This window comes from Bos indicus, chromosome 16 (genome assembly GCF_029378745.1).
Source record: "Bos indicus isolate NIAB-ARS_2022 breed Sahiwal x Tharparkar chromosome 16, NIAB-ARS_B.indTharparkar_mat_pri_1.0, whole genome shotgun sequence".
In the NCBI taxonomy this organism is placed as follows: domain Eukaryota; kingdom Metazoa; phylum Chordata; class Mammalia; order Artiodactyla; family Bovidae; genus Bos; species Bos indicus.
Window position 1 is genome coordinate 80,943,975 of NC_091775.1, and position 21,896 is coordinate 80,965,870.

Sequence of the window (21,896 nt, forward strand, 5' to 3'; positions counted from 1 at the left end):
TGGAAAGCTCGGAGGCTAAGTGTCCTCCCCTCAGCAACCGATGAACCTCCGCATCCCTGGACCTCTGAGTGGGGGCCACACAGACGCCCTGAAGGTCAGTTTACTCCATCTGACAGATTCCTGCCTGAGGCAGCATCCACTGACGTGACGGGGCCGCGGCCCCCAGACTGCAGGGTCTGAGAGGAGTACACGTGCACTTTACTGAGCTCTGCTCGGCAACAGCGTGACCTAAAACTGATGGAGTCCTTAAAAGGAAAATGCCAAAAGAAACTTCTCAGGCTGGCTTCTCCAGCTTGGCTGGAGGCAGGCACAGACGTGACCCATATATAGACAACCCAGCAGCCGCGGGATCCTAAGAACTACGGGTGCAGAGCAGAAGCGCGTGGGGGGCGAGGCGGTCCCAGCGAGCATGGAGGCAAGGCTGGAGCAGCCCCGCAGGCGGCCTGGACAGAGGCGCTGGCCCGCCTCCCCCAGCGCCCCGCCCGCGGTCCCCTGCCCACACAGCCCTGCCCGTTCCATCTGTCCCGGGAGCACTGTATCAGATTTCTCAGGGTTCGCAAGCCCTCTCATTCTGGGGACAAGCTAACTACCTTTTCCCTTTCTTCCCCTTCTTTTCCAGCTAAAGACAAAGAAGCTGAGGGAGGAAGATCTATATTTTACTATCTTTTCACTCAATTAAAAGGGAGAGTGGCTTGCTTAAAAAAAGATGATGGTGGTTTTCCAGTGAATGTGAAAAATACTACTTGACTACAGAAATAAGCTGTCCCGTCCGGAGCTTACCTACCGGGTCTCTAAACTTAGACGGTTGTTCTGTCTCAACAGCTCAGCTCGTCTGGGACATACTTTACCTTATTAGGCAATCGGGCCCTGGAGAGAAGGGAAAGCAAAACAGGCCTCGGCTTTTACCTAAAAGGAGAGCAGCAAAGACATTACCCAGCGGGGGCGCAGACAGAGCCTGCTGGGCGCCTGCCAGCAGACGGAGGGGCTTCAGCAGGCTGGGAACAAGGCAGAGTCCTGCCTGACGGAGGGGACAGCGCCCAGCAGAGCGCCAGGAGTAAGGCTGAGGAAACTCGAGCAAACAGGAGGGGAGGCTGCCACCTACTCCAAGCGAGTGGGGGTGGCGCGTGCGTCTGTGTGAGTGTGTGCGCGTGTGCAGACAAGCGGGAAGGCGGGCGGGCACAGGAGCGGGAGGGCGGCCGGCAGAGCCTGGGGGCTGCTGAGCACACGGCACACACAGGCGCCCCGAGCTCGCCTTCCTCCCGGCTCTGCCTGGCTCTCCGGCACCTTGGCATTCCCTTTAAGCTTTACTTCTCAAAACCCATCAGGTCCACTCTCAGAGCACAGGCACATGCTGGAGCCGGGGCTACTTCTCTGACTCCAAAAAGTCCATCCTTTATGGATAACTTAACAGCCAACCTCAAAATCAGAGTGTCTTCAGGTCAGTGAGAGTATTCCAAGATTCAGAAAATAGTCTGAATGGCCGTGACTCATCTCTAGCTATTTCAGTGTACTAAGTGTTTTTCACTTCACGACTCTAAGAGGTCGACACCATCATCAACCCCGTTTACAGACAAGGAAACGCAAGCGTCTCCTGCAGAGCAGCTGGGCTGCCGGGCCAGGCCTGCGCTCCTCTCGCCGTGACACTGCGTCAGACACGCGACGGGTGCATACTCAGTTGCAGGGTCCACACACAGCTGTGCGCACTTCCCCTGGGGCTTCCTGTGAGCTCTAAGGGAGGCGCTCAGGGACCCCCGGAGCTCCAGGGGCTTGGACTCGGTGCTTTCACTGCTGGGACCCATCCAATCCCTGGCCAGGGCACCAAGGTCCTGCAAGCCGTGCAGTGTGGCCAATAAATAAGGAAAACAAGAAGTTTTAAAGCTTCCTTTGGTTCTAAAATCCCAAGCCTATGACTGTCGTTTTAGACTGACCAAAGCTCCAACTCACAAACCCATAAGGACCACCGCATAGCACGCGGGTTATGGCCAACATTCCATAACAACCGTGAGACTGTTAGAAGAGAGGAACTGTGTTGAGGAGCTCGCTGTCTGCAGGCGGTCTCAGACGCTGGCTCAGCTCTGCTTCCCTCTGCCTGGCCCGACTTTGCTGAGTGTTACTACGTCTTTGAGTGTTCTCTGTTTTCCTTAAGGAGGGGCTTTCTTTGGAAAACGTATTTCTGGGAGCTCTTCTGTATGGAACTCTGATTTAGCCTGCGGATGGCTAGAATGGCACTTGTTCAGTTACTAAGTCGTGTCCACCTCTGTGTGACCCCAAGGACTGCAGCACACCAGGCTTCCTTGTCCATGACATTCCCAGCCGTCAAAGACCTATAGATGAGGTCGGAGACAGGCCGCGTCTCCTTCCCAGAAGCCATCAGGGGAGCTCCAGGAGCCAGCTCTCCACAACCAGAGGGCCTTCCCATGGGGACGCCCCCACACCAGCTGAGAGCTGGGGACAGGGGCCCTGACCCTGACCCTGAGCACGGCCTGCCCACGGCGGGCACCTCAGAGGGCTTGTTCCATGAGTGGAGTGGCTCCAGAAGACAAGGGACAGGAGGGGAGACGCGTGCAGTGGCTTCAGGTATAAGAGACACTCCCGCAGCCAAGTGGCTCCCAGAGCAAGTTTCATTTTCTGTTACAGCTTAGTTCAAAGCCTAGCTGTGCTGGAAAAACCTCAGTTTGGGTCTCTCTCTGATTCAGTTTGAAAGTCTTAGACCTAATCGCTTACGCCTTCTGGAGCACTGGACCAACGTGCCCCTGGACGAGCTCACCAGCTGTCTCCAGCAGGGATCTCAGCGCCCTCTGACCAGCACTTCCTCAGCACGTCTCCTGGGCAGGCCTCGCCAGGAGGAGGCATCATCAGACCAATGGTCCACTCTGGATGGGACACTACGCTGCCGTTCGAAGGTCAAGTGTCATGATTTGTTCAGATGATGGCACATGATTTGCCAGAAAGCAACAGGGATGTAGGGGGAAAGCACCTTCCTAAGTGGAAGACGGGAATACCGCATCCTGGTGGACAGACACACGCCCAGGTCGGGGCAGCAGGGGAGCGCTCCCCCGGACATGGATCAGACTCTCACGCGGCCTCTGAGCCGCCCTTCAAGGGAACCTTCCTTCCCGCGAGGAGGCACAATGCCACCAGCAACTCAACTCAAACACGGAACCTGCTCAGTAAAAAGACGACGATGAAGGAGTGAGAGTGCACCTCCCAAGGGGCAGGAGGCCGGAAGGACGGCTGCATGACGCGTGGAGTACGGCCAACGTTCTGCAAGAGCTGTAAACGGGCATCATCTCCGAGACTGTGGATCGCTACTCTGCACAGCTGAAGCTCACACATACTGTGCGTTAATATACTTTAACAAGAAAACCAGCTAGGAACGTCTAGACTCACCCTCCATCTTCTGAGGGAAGGTAGAGGGGGTCGAGACTGAGGTAATAACGAATTATACACTTGATGAAGCCTCCAGAAAAACCCAAAGACCGTTGGGTCTGGAGAGCCTCTGGGTTGGTGTGAGAGATGCGTGCCAGGCATTGGCAGACCCACCTCCACGGGGCAAAGCTTCTGAGCCTGGAAGCCCTCCACACCCCACTGCTAAGCCTCTTCATCAGGCTTCATCTGTGTCCCTAAATAGGGAAGGGGAACCACAGGGGACATGAGGTCGGCCCCAGCACAGTCACAGAGGCTCCTGAAGTGGGCCGGGGGCCGCCTGGAGAGCGCTCGCTCCCCGGGTGCTCTGCTGGCCCAGGCCTCAGAGCTCCCCCTGTGAGGCAAGGCCCCTCACTCAGGCTTTCTCTAACTTCCTCCCAGCTCCAAGGTGCCCACGTCTGGGAGGCGGGCAGCTTCCCTGCACGGACGTGGATTCCCTGCCACGTCACCTGCCTCCCGCCCGGCCTCCTCAGGCATGGCTCTTGCTCACCACGGCTCCGAGACACGTGTGCCCTCTAGTGATGAATTCAACTACACGTTGGAACCAGCCTGGGGATTGGGAAACAAGAACAGGGAGACCAAACAGCGTAAACAGAACAAAGGCAGGCCAAAGGCTCAAGTGAGAAAAGGTGCAGAGCCTGCAGGGCCCTGAGCACACAGCCTGCCCTGGGGCCAGGGGGCAGCCGCCTCCCTCGCGTCAAACCCAGACTCGGTTCGGCCTCACTTCCAAGATGAAGACAGGCGAGGACTTCTGGGAGGGCACCCGCCTCCCACGGACAGCCGTGCAGACCTGCTCCCAGCACGGCGCCAAGGGGCTGCTGAGACGCAACCACTGCACCACCTGTGGTCTCAGCACCTCGTGGCTTTTCCAGGGGGCCGGGGTTTGCCTCGATGGGTGCACCACGTGGGGCCTGGACGCATTCCTGTGTCACCCCACGGAAGCGCACGGGGCCTCTCCTCTCACCCAGAACTGAGAGCACCCAGGGCCGTTCCAGTCGTAAATCGTACCCGGACACGCATGTCAGCGCCACTTCTCTAGCTGAGCTACACGACAGGAAACAGACGCCCACGACATCAACACAGATTAGGGTTAGGCAACAAAGGTTTTCTAACCAGGCTCTAGTCTCTGAGAGGAGAGACATCCACACACATTTGGGATCATTCTAGCTCCCACCTGACCGGGGATGGACTCCCAGGGTCCATGGGGACCGGGACTGCTGCCCCGGGGGCCAGTAGGGACCCCGGCATCACACCTGCCCAGTTGCACAGGCAGCCGGGGAAGAGCTCACCAGGGCCAGGCTGGCATCGGGGCACGGGCTCACCGCACACCCTGCCCTCCTAAGCCCACACTCGGCATCCCTGCCTGGTGCCCCGGCACCAAGGAGCTCAGAAACGCGGAGACTGTGGCCTCCCCGTAGGGATCCGGCCTAAGCCTCCCCGCTGGGCTCCTGTGTGGAGCTGCCCGCCTCGACTCCCCTCCACACGCGGTGGCCATGTCCAAGCTCTGCAGTCACACTCGGGCTCTCCCATTAGGTGTCAGTCACAGCTTACTCTGTCTCCCAAAGCCCTGGCAACCCCCAGGAATGAGGTTGCGGTCACGGGCACACACCTTGCCCCGGGGGCCTCCTCGGGCATCTGTGCCCACACCGCCCCCCCAGCCCTTCCCTGTGAGCCAGCTGCAGCCCTGCCCCCACGAGGGGGCTGCACCCTTCTCAGTGGTCCCAATGGCACCACCTCTATAGGCCACTCCTGACCGTTCTGGGTCTCGACCCCAATCCAGGCAGGTCAACGACAGCAGAGCATTCCTACTTCCTCTCTAAAAATGAACTAGCTATTGACTTTCAGGATGAGTTGTTGTATATGTTCTGATAACATACTGTCACATAACTTAGGGTAGAAAAAAGGCCATCTATTTAGTAATTTCCCAGAGAAATGCACATATTCTCTCAATTCATTTGGTCAAAGCCAGACCAATCCCTTCCTCCTGGAGAAACAGCAGGAGGACGTCCCCGTGGTGCAGTGGGCAGGACTCGGTGCGTCACTTGGTGGCTGGGTTCCAGCCCTAGTCGGGCAGAGAAGACCCCCCAACCCTAACCCCGGGAGCCACGCAGCACGGCCAAGAAAACAAACAAAAAGCCCAAAGGAAGAAAAAGGAAAGACGCAGGGTGCTGCTCAGGAGCACGGAGCCGCCGCTCGCAAGCCACACCCAGGCAGGCGAGGGCGCCAGGTGTGCAGACCTGGGAGCTGCACAGGCCAGAGCAAAACCTCCTCTCAAGAGGCAAGTGTAAGTGACTTCCGACGGTCTCCACCCCGCCCTCTGCTCCTCTGCAGCGTGCAGAGGATGCCGATGCGCGAGAAACAGCATCACTGCATCCTTCTTCCCAAGATTTCAAAGGACTTTACACACTCCAACAGGACAAGGGAGAGGAGACAGAGGCGGAAATCGAGTTAAGAGCCTGGCCGGAGGCGCAGGAAACCTCGAGCAGGAACACGGCCCGGCGCACCACCTAAGGAGACGGGACGCGGGCGAGCAGGCGGCGCGGCCCAGGGCAGCGTCCCCCGACCCCGGACCCAAGCCTGCATGCAGCCTGCTCCTCTGTTAGGTGGGCAGACGCAGGCAGGGCGGCCCCACGGGGCAGCCTCACCGCAGGTCACTTACCCACGCTTTCTTCACCTCTTCCGGGACTTCCGTTTCATCTTCCTGGAAAGGCAGGCGGAAGAAAAACAAGCGGTCACGGTCGCAGACAGAGCTGGCAGCGCCAGTCAGCCCCGTCAGCACGCGCCTGGGCAGGGAGGGCTGGCGGCCAGGGGGGCCGTCGCTGCGGCCTCAGCAGTGCCTCGGAGCACCTCCTGCAGCCCGAGCGGATGCCCGGCGGGAAGAGAACTGAGCTCCCATGGCGACCGGACGCTCACACCCATCGCTTCTAACAGCGACCACCACCACCTCTCTTCCAGCCTCATCGAAGCGGCCATCTAGTTCCCAATGCATCACGCTCACCAGGACCTGACCCCAGCCGCTCGGTCCGTAAACGTCAGGCGCAGGCTGAGCCAACAGGCAGAGGCCAGCGGGGCGCGGACGCACGGAGCCCTGTCCTTGCTCAGAGCCAAAGTCACGCTGTGTCGCGTCACCCGCTCCTTCTTCTCCTTCGGAAGGGTAACCCTGAGTCAGACGACACTCTGAGAGCCCGGAGTCCTCGGCCAGCCCCGCGCGCACGGACGCCACGGTACTGACTCCCTGTGCGCCCTCGGAGCCCCAGGGGCGGCTCCGTCCGCAGGGCTTGTGCGCTGGCTCTGTCTGTCTGCCCTCACCGCGCCCTCGCCCCTGCCCGTGCGCTTGGCACTGCCCTGGGTGCCAAGCCAGAGCCTCCCAGACAAGCCCGCGCCCCTGCGGTCTGTCTTTCTCGTGACACGTCCTGACACGCAGCCTCGGGCGCCGGGTGGGACTCTTGCACCCACACAGGACGCCTGGCACAGACAGGCCACTTACGTCCTTTGTCCAGAAGTTGATGCCCGTGCCCCGCCGGCGCTCCCGGGGCCGCCTCCTCTCGCGGACGGACAGCCTGCCGGAGGGCTGGTCGCCCGGCTCTGCTTCCTCGCCCTCTGTTCAGGGAGGAGACAAGGCTTGGAGCTCAGGAGCCCGGGGCACGCACACTGGAGGCTGCGCTTTCCGAAGCCCAACGTACCGTTTTTGTCCATGTCCCGCGGCCCGGCAGTGTCTGTGGGCGGCTCTGAGCTCTGCGAGTCGGGGGCGGAGGACCCACCCGTCCGGAGCAGGTAGGAGCTGCTGTAGAGCGAGGGTCTCGGGGCAGAAGGGGACGCTGGCACTGTGGGCTGCTCGGGCTGAGCTGGACACCGCAGGGGATGATACACGGGCTAGAACAACCCACAGGACGAGACGTCAGGGGTCAAGTCCAATGAAAGCGTAGGGACAGTAGGTTTATTAAAAATGGGCTTTTCTACATCAAGAGGCTTATAAGCAGTTAACCAGCCAGAAAGGAAACAGGTCTGAACTCCTACTCTGACGACACTGCCGGGGTGACAGCAGCCCAGAAAAGTTCCTCCTAAACTGATGGAAGGGCGCTAGAAGCACCGGCTTGCTAACACAACTCCTTTGATTCTACAAAGCAAACAGGAAGGATGCTGGCCTTTCAAATTGGGGCATGGAAAGGCAGGGTGTATGCGGGAAGATAAGCTCAGGATAGGAAAAAACAATGTAAGAGTCATCTAAAAACAGATCAAATCTGGACCTTCTGTCAATTTATGAGCCTTCTATCAACTTGACATAACTAGGCTTGCTGACACTAAAAAACCCCACTTTCTGGGACTTCCCTGGCAGGTGGCGTCAAGATGCACCCCCACTGCAAGGGGTGCGGGCGTGATCTTGGGCTGGGCACCCCAAGATCCTGTATGTGCACCCCCACCCCCAAAATAAAAGTAAAAAAAAGTTCTTCTTTGAACTTTTTTTTTCCTTGAGAGTTAGGACAGAGCTCAACAATCAACCTTAGCATTTATTTGTTGAAGATGCAGAGATAAATTCTCACCACATACGGAGATTGTCTGATTCTCTGTTTATAAGTTATAGAGACAGAAGCAATAAGATACAGTCAGCTTGGGAGTCTGATAGGACGGGGTTCAAATTCTAGCTTCGGCACAAAACGAGCCGTGTGACCTAAGAAGGCGACTCGAGTTCTGAGTCTCCACTTCCTCCTTCGTAAAGCAGGGAAAACAAGCTCTTCCTCAGAGAGGCCTGGGAGGACTGGATACACCTACCGTACGCTACGTGCTTAGAACGGAACCTTGTACGTAGCAAGCACTCAAAAAACACTGGCTGATAAAACAGACGGAATAAACAACAGAACCGTGGCTCCTAAAGAGCAGGAAGACTTCTCTTCCTGCAACCATGGTCACCATAAAATTTATCGTCCCAACCGGGGCATTTCTGGGCGTGAAAAGGAATGGTATTGACAAACACCCCGAGACAAAAGGCATCACTGGACGTCTTCGGTGAACCAGGAGCACGCTCACCCTAAACAGGACCCGACATCTCTGACTGTGCTTGCACTAAAGGGGTGAGGTGCACGGTAGGACGCCCACCGCAGCGCAGGAGAGGCCGTGGGCTGCGGCTCAGCACCCCGCCACCTCTTCTTCCAAATCCCTCACTGGTGTCTGGCCGCGCTGTGCGGCGATGGGATCACAGCCCCCGGCCAGGGCTGAAGCTGGGCCCCGCAGGGACAGCGCAGCCTACTACCTGCTGGGCTGCCAGGGAACCCGTCGGGCTCTCCTGAGTCACGGAGATGCCAAGCAAAGTGCTGAACACCCCACAGCCTCAGTGCAAGAAGGACTGGTATTTATCTCACAGGGCTGTGCTGAGGACTGAACAGTTTCATATATGTGAAACAGCTAACACAGTGCCAGGCATAAACAATAATAAACGCTTCTATTTCTACCTGCACTTTATTACATCGAGACCTTTCTTTTCAGAACTGAAAGGCTTGTGGCGGCAGTCATCTCACGGGCACACGCACAGAAGCGTGCTGCAGCCTAACCTGCCCATCATGCCTCAGTGAGACTGGGAACAAGCACAGGAGCTAACTCCCGAGGAAACAACGCGTCACTTAAGGACAACATCCTCTGAATTCTTTCAGTTACACAGGCCCGCAGACGACAGATGGATGTAAGCAGGCTTCCTGAGAGGCGTCCACGCAGAGCAGCAAGCGCCGACTCCCCGCGAGCAAGAGTCCCCCGGCCACCCCCCGGACCCTGCTCTCCACGCCGGCGCTCACCTCTCCCTCCGGGCTCCGGCCCCAGGGCTGGCGGCTCTCCCCAGCTTCCTGGGTGGGGGCCGCCAAGGGCTCGTGCTTCCGGGGGCCGCCCTCAAGTGCTCCGGGACCCACGGGCTTCAGGCTGGGCTGCTCCTGAGCCTGACGCTCTACCCTTGACCGGCTGAACGTCCTCTCCGCTTCCTGAAGGTCCGTGAGGGTGACGCCCTGGGAAGACACCAGACAGTCAGAGGTTGCACCCTAACCACAGACACCTCCCCGTGAACGAGCAGGGAAGCTCCTCAAAGGTCTAATGGTACCAAGTTCCAAACAGCTCCCAACAGGTGTGAGGCCATCTGCAGCTAATATACACCGGACACAAACACCCAGGTGTGCAGAGGCCCCGGGCCTGGGCCAGGCGCACCACAAATGCAGCCCTCCAGCGTCGCTGCTCGAGCTCCACGAACACCCCCTGCCGCGTCCACACCCATGCACTCACGGCTCCTCGGGGCCCTCCCGACCTTAAAGAGCATGTGGGCACCAGCTGAGCCTGCCCTGCAGATCCCAGGAAAGCCGGAGTTGACTCACAGAAAGAGCCAGGCTCAACACAGTGAAATGTCAGTCAGGCTAGGACAACCACCAAACCCCAAACTGCATCCATCTACACACACACAGAGCCGACCGCGAGGGGACGGCCAGGATGGCGGAGCAGGAGACCCGGAGCACGGCCCTCCAGGGCCCTCCAGAGTGACCACTGTGAGGGGATGGCCGGGACGGTGGAGCAGGAGACCCGGAGCACGGCCCTCCAGGGCTCTCCAGAATGACCATCGTGACGGGGCTGGCCAGGAAGGGTCCGCCACAGATAAGGAGAGAGAAGCGGCCGCCGCAAGACGGCAGGAGGGGCGGCCCATCCGTGGCAGAGCGACTAACCACGGAGGTCGCCTCCGGGCAGCGAGGGGCTGAGGGGCGCCCCAGCTGGGGTCCTGTGCCGGGGAGGGCGAGTCCCCAGAATGCAGGGCTTCGAGGCCAGTGGGGCTCCCTCGGGGAGTCCCCGAGGGCTGTGGGGAGCAGAGACTCCGCTCCTGCAGGCACACACAGAGCTTCACACACCGCACAACCCAGGGCGGAAGCAGGGACTTCAAAAGAACCAGATCGGACCCACCGGCTGACCGGAGTGTCCCTGAGAGGCAGGCCGTGACACTGGGGACAAGACACTGGCGGCAGCCACACTGGGAGCTGGTCCCGCCCCAAGGACGCCGCTGCAGGCCAGCGCCACGGTGGGACCCTCCCTCTAGCCCAGTACCTGCGGCACGTGGCCCCCAGCAACACACACAGCATGGGAAGCCTCAGGCCCAGCAACCAAGCAGGCAGGGACGTGCGCCCGCACCCCTCCCCAGCAGACAGGCTGTCTGATGAGTCCTTGAGCCCACGGCAGCCCCTGGACAGCCAGCCCCTCACACCAGACAGGTGCTGGATGGGGACGCAGGGACCTGCGCCCGTGGACCCTGGGGCCCAGGTCCACCCACCAGTGGGCAGACTCCAGACCCAGACACGCCTGGGGCTCGGCCCTGTCCACGAGCAGCCTGAGCCAGCCTGGAGACCAGCCTCACACACCAGTGGGTGGACACCAGCCCCAGGACAACCGCAGGCCACTGCCTGCCGTGGGCTGACCCGGTCCACCACCTGCAGGCTCATACCAGCCCTGGGATTTCCTGCACTGACTCCCTCACCAGTGAGCCAGCAGCAGCCCCGGGGTCCCCCAGAACCCACACGGGGGCACCCCTAGAGCATGGAGTGCTGCTGACCACAGTGGGGTGCACTGCTGGCATGCACAGGACACTTCCTACTAACGGCCACTTCTCCAAGATCGGGAAAACAGAACCAACCTGCTAGATACGCAGAAACAAAGACAGCAAGTTAGGCAAAGTGAGGCAACAGAACGTGTTCTAGATGAAGGAACAAGAAAAAACTCCAAAAAACAACTAGAAACAGGCGATCTCCCTGAGAAAAAGATCCAGGCGATAACTGTGAAGGTGACCAAAGAACTCAAAAAAGAGTGGGGAGGCTTTAACAGACAGTCAGAAAATACAAAGAACGACCAGAGATGAAAACTAACATTAAAATGGAAATGCACTAGAAGGATTCAAGAGGCGACCAAGTGACACAGAGGAAGGAACCAGTGACCGAAGAGAGAGTGGGGCCAGCACACTGGACAGGACAAGGAGAAAGTGCACGTGAGGAAACGGGGCAGGCGTGGGGCCAGCACACTGGACAGGACAAGGAGAAAGTGCACGTGAGTAAATGGGGCAGGCGACCTCAGGACAACACCAGATGCACTGACGCTCACGCTACAGGAGTCCCAGCAGGAGAACGAGAGAAGGGGCCACAGAACATATTTGAAGACATAACAGCTGGAAACTTGCCTAACCTGGGAAGAGAAACAGACATCCGGGTCCAGGAAACACTGGGTCCCAATCAAGAATAACCCAAAGAGGATTATACCAAGACACCTCGGAATTCAATCGGCAGAAGTCAGAGATGAAGAGAGAACATTAAAAGCACCAACGGAAAAGCAACAAGCTATAAACAAGGGAACTGCCATATAGTCATCAGCTGACTTTTCAGCAAAAACTCTGCAAGACAGAAAGAAGGGGCACGCTGTATTTAAAGCGATGAGAAGGAAGGGCCTGCAATCAAGAATACCCTCCTCAGCGAGGCTCTCCTTTGGGCTGGATGAAGAAAGCACAAGTTTTATACACAAGCAAAAGCTAAGAGAGTTCAGCACCACAAAACCAGCTTTACAAGAAATGTTAAATGGATTTCTCTAAGCAAAAGACAGGAAAAAGGTGACAACTAGAAACATGAACATTACAAAAGGAAGACTCTCGCTGGAAAGGCAAATATGCAGGACAGGAAGTATCGACAACTCAACCAAGTACAAAGCCAGTGCGCCCTGGCGGCTCCGATGGCACAGAGTCCACCTGCAACCCGGGAGACCTGGCGGCTCCGATGGCACAGAGTCCACCTGCAACCCGGGAGACCTGGCGGCTCCGATGGCACAGAGTCCGCCTGCGACCCGGGAGACCTGGGGCTCCGATGGCACAGAGTCCGCCTGCGACCCGGGAGACCTGGGGCTCCGATGGCACAGAGTCCACCTGCGACCCGGGAGACCTGGGTTTGATCCCTGCAGACAGGTTAAAAGACCAACGAGTAAAATCAACTATATCCACAATAAGCAGTTAAGGGATAGACAAAATGAAAGGATGTAAAATATGATGTCAAAAACAGCAATCTTGGAGGGGAAAGAATGAAAAATGCAGGGTTATTAAAATCTTTTTTCAAATTAGAGCGATCATCAACTTGAAATTATCACATATGTATGTATATATACTGCTATATACAAACCTCATGGTAATTACAAACCAGGAAACTATGATAGACACACACACGAAACAGGGAAAGACGTCCCAACACACCACTGAAGACAGACATCAAATCACGAGGGCCGAGAACAAGAGAGGAGATGAATGAAAGAACCACAGAAACAATCTCAGAGCAGTAAGAATGACAGCAGGCACAGACAGAGCAATAAGCACTTTAAACGTAAACGGGTTAAATGCTCCAATCAAAAGAGAGAGTGGCTGACTACACTCTGATTCAAAAACAAGACCCATACACACATATACTGCCGACAACAGACACCCTTCAGACCTAAAGATACACAGTCTGAAAGCAAGGGGAACGAGAAAAGGTATTTGATGCAAACGGGAATCCAAAGAAAGTCAGGAAGCAGTACTTATGCCAGAAAAATACACTTTAAAATAAAGAGTGTTGCAAGAGACAAAAAGGGAAAGGACATAATGATCAAGGGGTGACTCCAAAAAGAAGACACAGCAGTCATATACGCACCGAACACAGGAGCGCCTCAATGAGTGAGGAGAACGATAAAGACGTAAAGGGAGGAGTCAACAGCAACATGAACACAGGAGCGCCTCAATGAGCGAGGAAAACGAAAAAGACGTAAAGGGAGGAGTCAACAGCAACATGAACACAGGAGCGCCTCAATGAGTGAGGAGAACGATAAAGACGTAAAGGGAGGAGTCAACAGCAACATGAACACAGGAGCGCCTCAATGAGCGAGGAAAACGAAAAAGACGTAAAGGGAGGAGCCAACAGCAACATGAACACAGGAGCGCCTCAATGAGTGAGGAGAACGAAAAAGACATAAAGGGAGGAGCCAACAGCAACAGAACAGGACGGGACCTCACCCCCCTCACACCAACGGACAGACGACCCGCACGGAGCATCAGGACGGGGACACTGACCACGTGTCACATCAGACCAGATGAACGTAATCCACTCAAAAGCAGCAGATACATATTCTTTCCAAATGCATATTCTCCAGGATAGATCTGTACTACTTAACACAAGCCACAGTAGATTTAATAAAGCTGGAATCACATCAAGCATCTATTACAACCACAAGGCTCTGAGATTAGAATTCAACTACAAAAAAGAAAAAAAACCCTGCAAAACCCACAAACATATGGGGGCTAAACAACACGCTACTAAACAGCTGACGGATCACCGAAGAGGTCAGAAGAGGGTGCAGAGTGCACCCGGAGACAAACGACGGAAACACAGCGCCCCGAGACCTTCGGACGCTGCACAGGCAGTTCTAAGAGGGATGTTTGTAGCAATACAGGCCTACCTCAGGATACACAGAAAACCTCACACAACCTAACCTTAACTAAAGGAATGAGAAAAAGAGGAATAAACAAAATCCACAGTTAGCAGACAGCAAGGAGATCTAAGCAGTCAATCCTAGAGGAAATCAACCCTGAATATTCACCGGAGGGACTGATGCTGAAGCGCCAATACTTTGGCCACCTGATGCCAAGAGCCGACTGATTGGAAAGACCCTGGTGCTGGGAAAGATTGAAGGCGGGAGAAGAAGGCAACAGAGGATGAGACGGTTGGATGGCATCACCGACTCGATGCGCACGAATCTGGGCAAACTCCTGTAGATAGTGAAGGACAGGGAAGCCTGTCCATGGGGTTGCAGAACGTTGGAGATGAGTTGGTGATTGAACAACGACAACAAAGTCAGCAGAAGAAGCATAATGATCAGAGTAGTAACAGATCAAACAGGAACCAAAAGTAACTGGAAAGATCAATCAAATCAACCTAGTTCCTTCAAAGGATAAAAAAAATTGACAAACCTTTAGCCAGACTCATCCAAAAAAAAGAGAGCTCAGATCAACAGTCAGAGAAGAAGCCACGACCGACACTACAGAAGTAAAGACACGGAGAGGCGGCTATGACAGCTATATGCCAGTAAGAACCACCACCTAGAAAAATGGACACATTTCTAGAAATGAGGATCTAAACCAGGAAGACAAAAACTATGGACCAATTAACAGTAATGAAACGGAGTCAGTAATAACAATGAAAGCTCCCCACAAACAGAGGTCCAAGACCAAACGGTTTTACAAGTGAATCTACAAAACATTTAGAGAGAGAACACCTGTCCTTCTGAAATGCTTCCAAAAAACTGAAGAGTAAGGAACGCTTCTTAACTCGTTCTCTGAGGCCAGCATCACCTCGCTACCAAAACCAGACAGATACAACACACAAAAAGAAAATTATAGGCTGAAATCCCTGATGAACATAGATGTAAAAACTGTCAATTAAATACGAGCAAACCAAATCCCATAAACATTAAAAAGATCAAACACCATGATCCCTCTTCATGGACCACAGCTTGCTGTGGCGAAGGGGCTTGTGCAATTCAATGAAGCTATGAAGCCCTGCAAGGCCATGCAAGACAGACGGGTCTCAGTGGAGAGTTCTGACAAAACATGGTCCACTGGAGAAGGAAATGGCAGCCCACTCCAGTATTCTTGCCTGGATAACCCATGGACAGAATGAAAAGGCAAAAAGATATGACTCTGGAAGATGAGCCCCCAGGTCGGAAGTGTCCAGCGTGCTACTGGGCAAGAGCAGAGGGCGCTACCGACAGCTCTGAGAAGAATGAAGGGGCGGGGCTGCTCAGGTTACACAGAGGGCGGGGCTGCTCACGACTGCACAGTAGCGGGGACGAACAGATGCAAGGGCCAGACCTGAGAGGGCGCCTGAGGAACTACCCAAAGAAAAAGAAACACGAGCAGGCAATGTGGTTGTCTGAGGCCTACAAATATCTGAGAAGTGGAAAGCAAGGGAGAAAGGGAAAGACAGCCCCACCTGAATGCAGAGTCCCAGAGAAGAGCAAGGAGAGATAAGAAAGCCCTTTAAACAAACAGTGCAGAGAGACAGAAGAAAACAGCAAAATGGGAAAGACTAGAGACCTGTTCAGGAAAGCTGGAGATGTCACGGGAACACTTCACACAAGGTCAGGCTCAGTAAAGGACAGAAATGGGAGGCCCTGCCAGAAGCAGCAGAGATTAAAGGGGGCAAGAAGTGACTGAAAAACTAGACAAGAAAGGTCTCAATGACACGGATAACCATGATGGTTGGCCACATCCTAGAGTGTGAAGTCAAGTGGGCCTTAGGAAGCATCACTACGAAGAAAGCTAGTGGAGGTGACGGGATTCCAACTGAGCTCTTTCAAATCCTAAAAGATGACGCTATTAAAGTGCTGCACTCAATATGCCAGCAAATATGGAAAACTCAGCAGTGGCCACAGGACTGGAAAAGGTCAGTTTTCATTCCAATCCCAAAGAAAGGCAATGCCAAAGAATGCTCAAACTACCACACAATTGCACTCATTTCACATGCTAGCAAGATAATGCTCAAAATCCTTCAAGCTAGGCTTCAACAGTACATGAACAGAGAATTTCCAGATGTACAAGCTGGGTTTAGAAAAGGCAGAGGAACCAGAGATCAAATTGCCAACAGCCGCTGGATCACAGAGAAAGCAAGGGAATTTCAGAAAAACATCTACTGCTTCATTGACTACACCAAAGCCTTTGACTGTGTGAATCACAACAAACTGTGGAAAATTCTTCAAGAGATGAGAGTTCCAGATCACCTTACCTGACTCCTGAGAAATCCGTATGCAGGTCAAGAAGCAACAGAACTAGAGATGGAACAGCTAGCTGGTTCCAAATTGGGAAAGGAGTACATCAAGACTGTATATTGTCACCCTGCTTATTTAACTTGTATGCTGAGTACATCATGTGAAATGCTGGGCTGGATGAATCACAAGTTGGAATGAAGATTGCTGGGAGAAGGTATCAGTAATCTCAGATATGCAGATGACACCATTTTAATGGCAGAAAGTGAGGAGCAAGCAAAGAGCCTCTTGATGAAGGTGAAAGAAGAGAGTGAAAAAGCTGGCTTAAAATTCAACAATCAAAAAACTAAGTTCATGGCATCTGGTTCCATCACTTCATGGCAAAGAGAAGGGGAAAAGACAGAAACAGTGTCAGATTCTATTTTCTGGACTCCAAAATCTCTGTAGAGTGCAGTGAGTGCAGCCATGAAATTCAAAGACGCTTGCTCCTTGGAAGGAAAGTTAGGACAAACCTAGTCAGTGTATTAAAAAAGCAGAGATATCAGTTTGCCAACAAAGGTCCACAGTCAAAGCTACGGTTTTTCCAGTAGTCGTGAGAGAGCTGGACCATAAAGGAGGCCGAGCGCCAGAGAATTGACGCTTTTGAACTGTGCTGCTGGAGAAGGCTCTTGAGAGTCCCTTGGACTGCATGGAGATCCAACCAGTCCATCCTGAAGGAAGTGAGATGGTTAGATAGAATCGCCGACTCAGTGAACACGAATTTGAGACGGGAGGACAGAGGGGCCAGGCGGTGCCGCAGTCCATGGATCACAGAGGCCTGGACTCACAGACGGACAACAGCAGCTAGTGATGCCGTGACGAGTGGGCTTATCCCGGGCACGCAAGGGTGACTGAGTATCTCCATATCCGTCAATGGGACAGACGCCGCATTGACAAACTGAAGAATAAGAACCATACGATCATCTCTGTAGAGGCACAAAAAGCTTTCGACAAAATTCAACATCCATTTATGATATAAAAACAATTCTCCAGAGAGTGGGGATAGAGAAAACACACCTCAATAATAAAGGCTACACAGGAGAAGCCTCGAGCGAACACCATGCTCAACGGTGGAGTTCTAAAAGCATTTCGTCTACGATCAGGAACAAGACAAGGATGCCCACTCTTGCCACTTTTATTCAGACAAGAAAAAGAAATAAAAGGAATCCACACTGGAAAAGAATAAGTAAAGCTGTCAGTGTGTGTGGATAACATGATCCTATACACGGAAAATCTCAACGATGCCACCTAAAAGCCACCAGAGCTCATGGATTCGGTAAAGGCACAGGGTATAAAATTAATGACAAGTAAGACAGAAACATGGAGAAGGCAGTGGCAGCCCACTCCAGTGTTCTTGCCTGGAGAATCCCACGGGCAGAGGAGCCTGGCGGGCTACAGTCCACGGCGTCACAGAGAGTCGGACACGACTGAGTGACTAAGCAACAAGACAGAAATGTGCAATCCAGCCCATTCTGCTTCTGGGTCTGTATCTAAAGATGCAAAAGCAGGGACTGAAGAGTCAGTTGCACGTCATGTTCACGGCAGCACTGCTGACGGCCGCCAAACGGTGAGAGCGACGCCAAGTGTCCATCAGGGGTGGCGGACGACCACGATGCGGTGTGGACACACCACGGAACACGGCCCGGCCACATGAGGGGAGGAGGCTGACGTGAGAGACACGAGGGACAGGCTGCCACCGACGGACGGCAGCTGCGCCCCCACTCAGCGGGTCACCTGGAGCCAAGGCCACAGGAGAAGGCGCACACGGGGGTGCCGGCAGCTGGGGGACAGAGGAGTGTCCGGGGGCTGAGGGTTTCAGTTTGGAAGAGGGAAGCAGTTCCGGAGATGGATGGCTGCAAAAAAATGTGACCGTCTTTACTGCCAATGAACTGTTTGCTTAAAAATGGCCAATTATCAAGCTGCACGTTACATATGTCTTCCACAATAAACCCAAACAAACATGGCAGCCAGTCTGGTCCTCTTGGGGTCATGTCCTCCGGGGGGAACGGACTGCCGTCAAGCACGAGCAGTCACAGCTGTGACAACCCCGGCTCAGGAGGGCGCCTGCCTGGCCCCGGGGGTCCGTCAGTCCTTAGCCTTCCTGCTCGGCGTCTTTAGCACCTGAAACTGCGGGGCTTCCCCGCCCCCTGGAAACGGCCTTCTCACCCCTCTGGACCATCTCCTGTTGACTCACCACCACTGCCGGCCCGGCTCAGCCTCCTCTGCCTCCCTGACGCCCAACCGCAGCCCCTGTCCTTGTCGCTGCCACACGCCCACGGCCCAGCTCGGCCAAGGGACAGCCGCCCACGCACCTCCAGGCTTCTGAGACCTCCCACCAGGTCTCGGCAACCTTTTCGAGATATTCCTCACTGCAATGCCTCCCTTAGGGCTCTTTCCTTTTGTAACATCACTAGTGAAACATAAGCCACACCCCGGCAGCACACACGCTGTCTCTGAGCATGCTCCCGGGGCTGCGCAGCATCTGCACTCAGCATCACAGACGCCCCCCACACCCTCAGGGTCGCTTCCCGTCCCCCCTCTCTCCAGCCCTGAGCAAACACTCATCTACTTTCTTTTCTCTGCCAGTTCTGGACACTTTCATACAAATGGAATCATGCCCCGTTTCTTTCACCCAGCATAACTTTTTCTTAAGGTTCATCTCATTGTAGTATGTACATGTTTTAGGACTTCATTTCTCTTTATCGCCAAACAACATTCATTGAATATGGAACACTGTTCATCCATTCATTGATCAACAGGAACTTGTGTGCTTTTCCCAGTTTTGCTAACTGCTTAACTCGCTCAGTCTGTGCAACAGCCCAGCTCGGGCCCCCCCCCCCCCCACCTGCTGGGACCCCCACCACCCACACCTGCTGGGACCACCAGGCGCCCCGGCTCCACAGCGCTGACCGTGCTGCTCCTAAGGGTCCAGGGCTCAGCCCTACAGCCAACATGCACGCTCCCGTGGGTCTATGCAGCAAGTAAAGCCTAGCCAGAGGACACACTGAAGGGGTTTCTGACTCCCGTGAATAATGCTGTTATAAAATCTGTGTAGGGGCGTCTCTGTGGACGCCTGCCTTTCTCTCTCGATTGCACACCCAGGAGCAGCACGCGGGCCCCGTGGTAACTGTGGTGAGGACCGAGCTTCTCCTGTAGGAATGAAATGGGGGCCTTAGCACAGTGAGATGATTAGGCTTAGGGAGGAAAGAGGAGAGACCTGCTCTGCTCCTGGAAGAACAGAAGCGAAAGCAGGTGTGTGTAGCTATGAACGCATCTGATTCTGTGCAGTGTGAGGTCTAACACGAAAGCTTCTGTTGCAGGGGCTGCAAGGAGGCACTCGTTTGCCGTTTTTTAACTGTTCCAGGGGGACAGCAGACAGACAGAGGACTCAAAACGCAGAGGCACACTCACTTGGGTAGACCTTCGGGTCTGCCGAGCCTGTCTGGAGCGCGCCTTCCGTAAGGACTCTGCTTCCTCGTCCCGGACAGGAGTCAGATACGACCTGTGGGGAGAGGCACACCAGAGGTGAGGCCCCGGCACACGCGGGCGCTCCCCACGTGGGCGGGCCCCGCGCACCAACACGGAGCCTGGCAGAGGCGGCCACAGAAGGCCACAACGGAGGATGACAGAAGCCAAGACTCAATCTGGACCTACTACTGCGTGCAGAGCCGCGTCCTAATGGTAACACAGGAGCCTTCCTTCCCCTCTCCCATCCTCACACGGCTCCTTTTCTGGCCTCATGCTCCGGTGCGAACCTCCAGAGCAGGTGAAGAGCGGTGTGACCCACCACCCGGCTCCCGCCTTCAGAGCTGGCTTCTGGCTGAGACAGCAGACTCAACTCCCCAAGTGCAGGCAGCTCCTCCCTCCCTGGAAGCAGGTGGGGGTGTGTGTGTGGGGGTGTGGGTGTGTGTGTTTGGGGGGTGGGTGGGTGTGTGTGTGTGGGGTGTGTGTGTGTGGGGGTGTGTGTGGGGGGGTGTGTCAGTGTGTGGGGTGTGTGGGGGTGGGGGGTATGTATGTGGGTGTGCGTCTGGGGAGGGGTGTGTGTGTGGGTGTGTGTGGGTGTGTATATGTGTGGGGTGTGTGTGTGGGGGGGGTGTGTGTGGAAGGGTGTGGGTGTATGTGTGTGGGGTGTGGGTGTAGGGGGTGGGTGTGTGTGTGTGGGGGGTGTGTGTGGGGGGTTGTGTGTGTGTGTGTGTGTGTGTGTGTGTGTGCACATCAGCTAAGCCTTCAGCAAGGTGTTATCTTTTTGCTGGTGGAGGGTCTCGCCTCCATGCTGATGGCTGCAGGCTGAGCAGTGTGGTGGTTGCTGAGAACTGCGGCAATTTCTTAAAATGAGACAACAAAGTTTGCCTGATTGGCTCTTCCTTTCATAAAAAGCTTCTCCGTAGCCTGTCATGTTGTTTGACAACATCTCACCCACAGCAGAATTTCTTTCAAAACTGGAGTCAATCCTCTCAAATCCAGCCACTGCTTTATCAACTAAGTTTATGTAATAATCTAAATACTTTCTTGTCACTTTGAAAGTCTCCACAGCTTCTTCACCAGGAGTAGATTCCACTGCAAAAAAAACTTTAAAAAATATTTTATTTTTTAAATTGAAGTACAGCTGACTTTCCAGTTGTCACGTATGGATATGAGAGTTGGACTGTGAAGAAAGCTGAGCGCTGAAGAATTGATGTTTTTGAACTGCGGTGTTGGAGAAGGCTCTTGAGAGTCCCTTGGACTGCAAGGAGATCCAACCAGTCCATCCTAAAGGAGATCAGTCCTAAATATTCATTGGAAGGACTGAAGCTGAAGCTCCAATACTGTGGTCACCTGATGTGAAGCGTCGACTCATTGAAAAAGACCCTGATGCTGGGAAAGACTGAGGGCAGGAGAAGGGGACGACAAAGGATGAGATGGCCAGATGGCATCACTGACTTGACGGACACGGGAGTCTGAGCAAGCTCCCGTGAAGGACAGTGAAGGACAGGGCAGCCTGGCACGCTGCGCTCCACAGCGGCGCAAAGAGTCGCACACGACTGAGCGCCTGGACAACAACACTTGATTTACAATGTTCTGTTAGTTTCAGGGGTACAGCAAGGTGATTCAGTTATACACATACCTCCATCTGTTCTTCTTCAGAGTCTTTCTCTTCAGGCTATTACAGTGCTGAGCACAATTCCCTGTGCGATACAGTAGGTCCTTACTGTTTATCTATTTTATGTGTAGTAGTAGTGTGTATATAACCCCAAACTTCTAATTTACCACCCTTATTTTCCCTCTAGTAACAGTAAGTTTGTTTTTATGTCTGTGACTATCTGTTTTATATGTAAGCTCATTTGTATCTTTTTTATAAAGACTCCACATATTAGTGATATCACATGGCATTTGTCTTTTTTCCGTCTGGCTAACTTCACTTACTGTGACAATCTCTAGTTACATCCCTGTTGCTGCAAATGGCACCATCTCATTTTTATGGCTGAGTTTTATTTCACGTATATATGTACCACACCGTCTTTATCCATTCATCTGCAGATGGACGCTTCTCATCCACAAGAAGCAAATCCTCACCCTTCAAGCTTTATCACGAGAGGCAGCAATTCTGTCCCAGCTTCAGGCTCCCCTTCTCAGCCTAGTTCTCCTGTGCAGCTCCTTCACCACTCAAGTCTTGGATC

At 54.4% G+C, this 21,896-nt stretch overlaps 1 protein-coding gene across 8 annotated transcripts in view; it reads right to left on the reverse strand.

Moving 5' to 3' along the window:
* PPP1R12B (protein phosphatase 1 regulatory subunit 12B) overlaps positions 1 to 21,896 on the reverse strand; it is a 170,588-nt gene that overhangs the window by 48,841 nt on the left and 99,851 nt on the right. For all 8 annotated transcript variants that reach the window (XR_011560988.1, XM_070768778.1, XM_070768780.1 and 5 more), the window contains 5 exons: positions 19,651 to 19,741; positions 9,210 to 9,413; positions 7,110 to 7,299; positions 6,914 to 7,026; positions 6,086 to 6,127 (listed from right to left, as the gene is read on the reverse strand). Coding sequence is in view for 7 of the 8 variants with exons in the window: in XM_070768778.1 (XP_070624879.1) it covers positions 6,086 to 6,127; positions 6,914 to 7,026; positions 7,110 to 7,299; positions 9,210 to 9,413; positions 19,651 to 19,741 (640 nt within the window). In the remaining variant the exon portion in view is untranslated. The remainder of the gene's footprint in view (positions 1 to 6,085; positions 6,128 to 6,913; positions 7,027 to 7,109; positions 7,300 to 9,209; positions 9,414 to 19,650; positions 19,742 to 21,896) is intronic.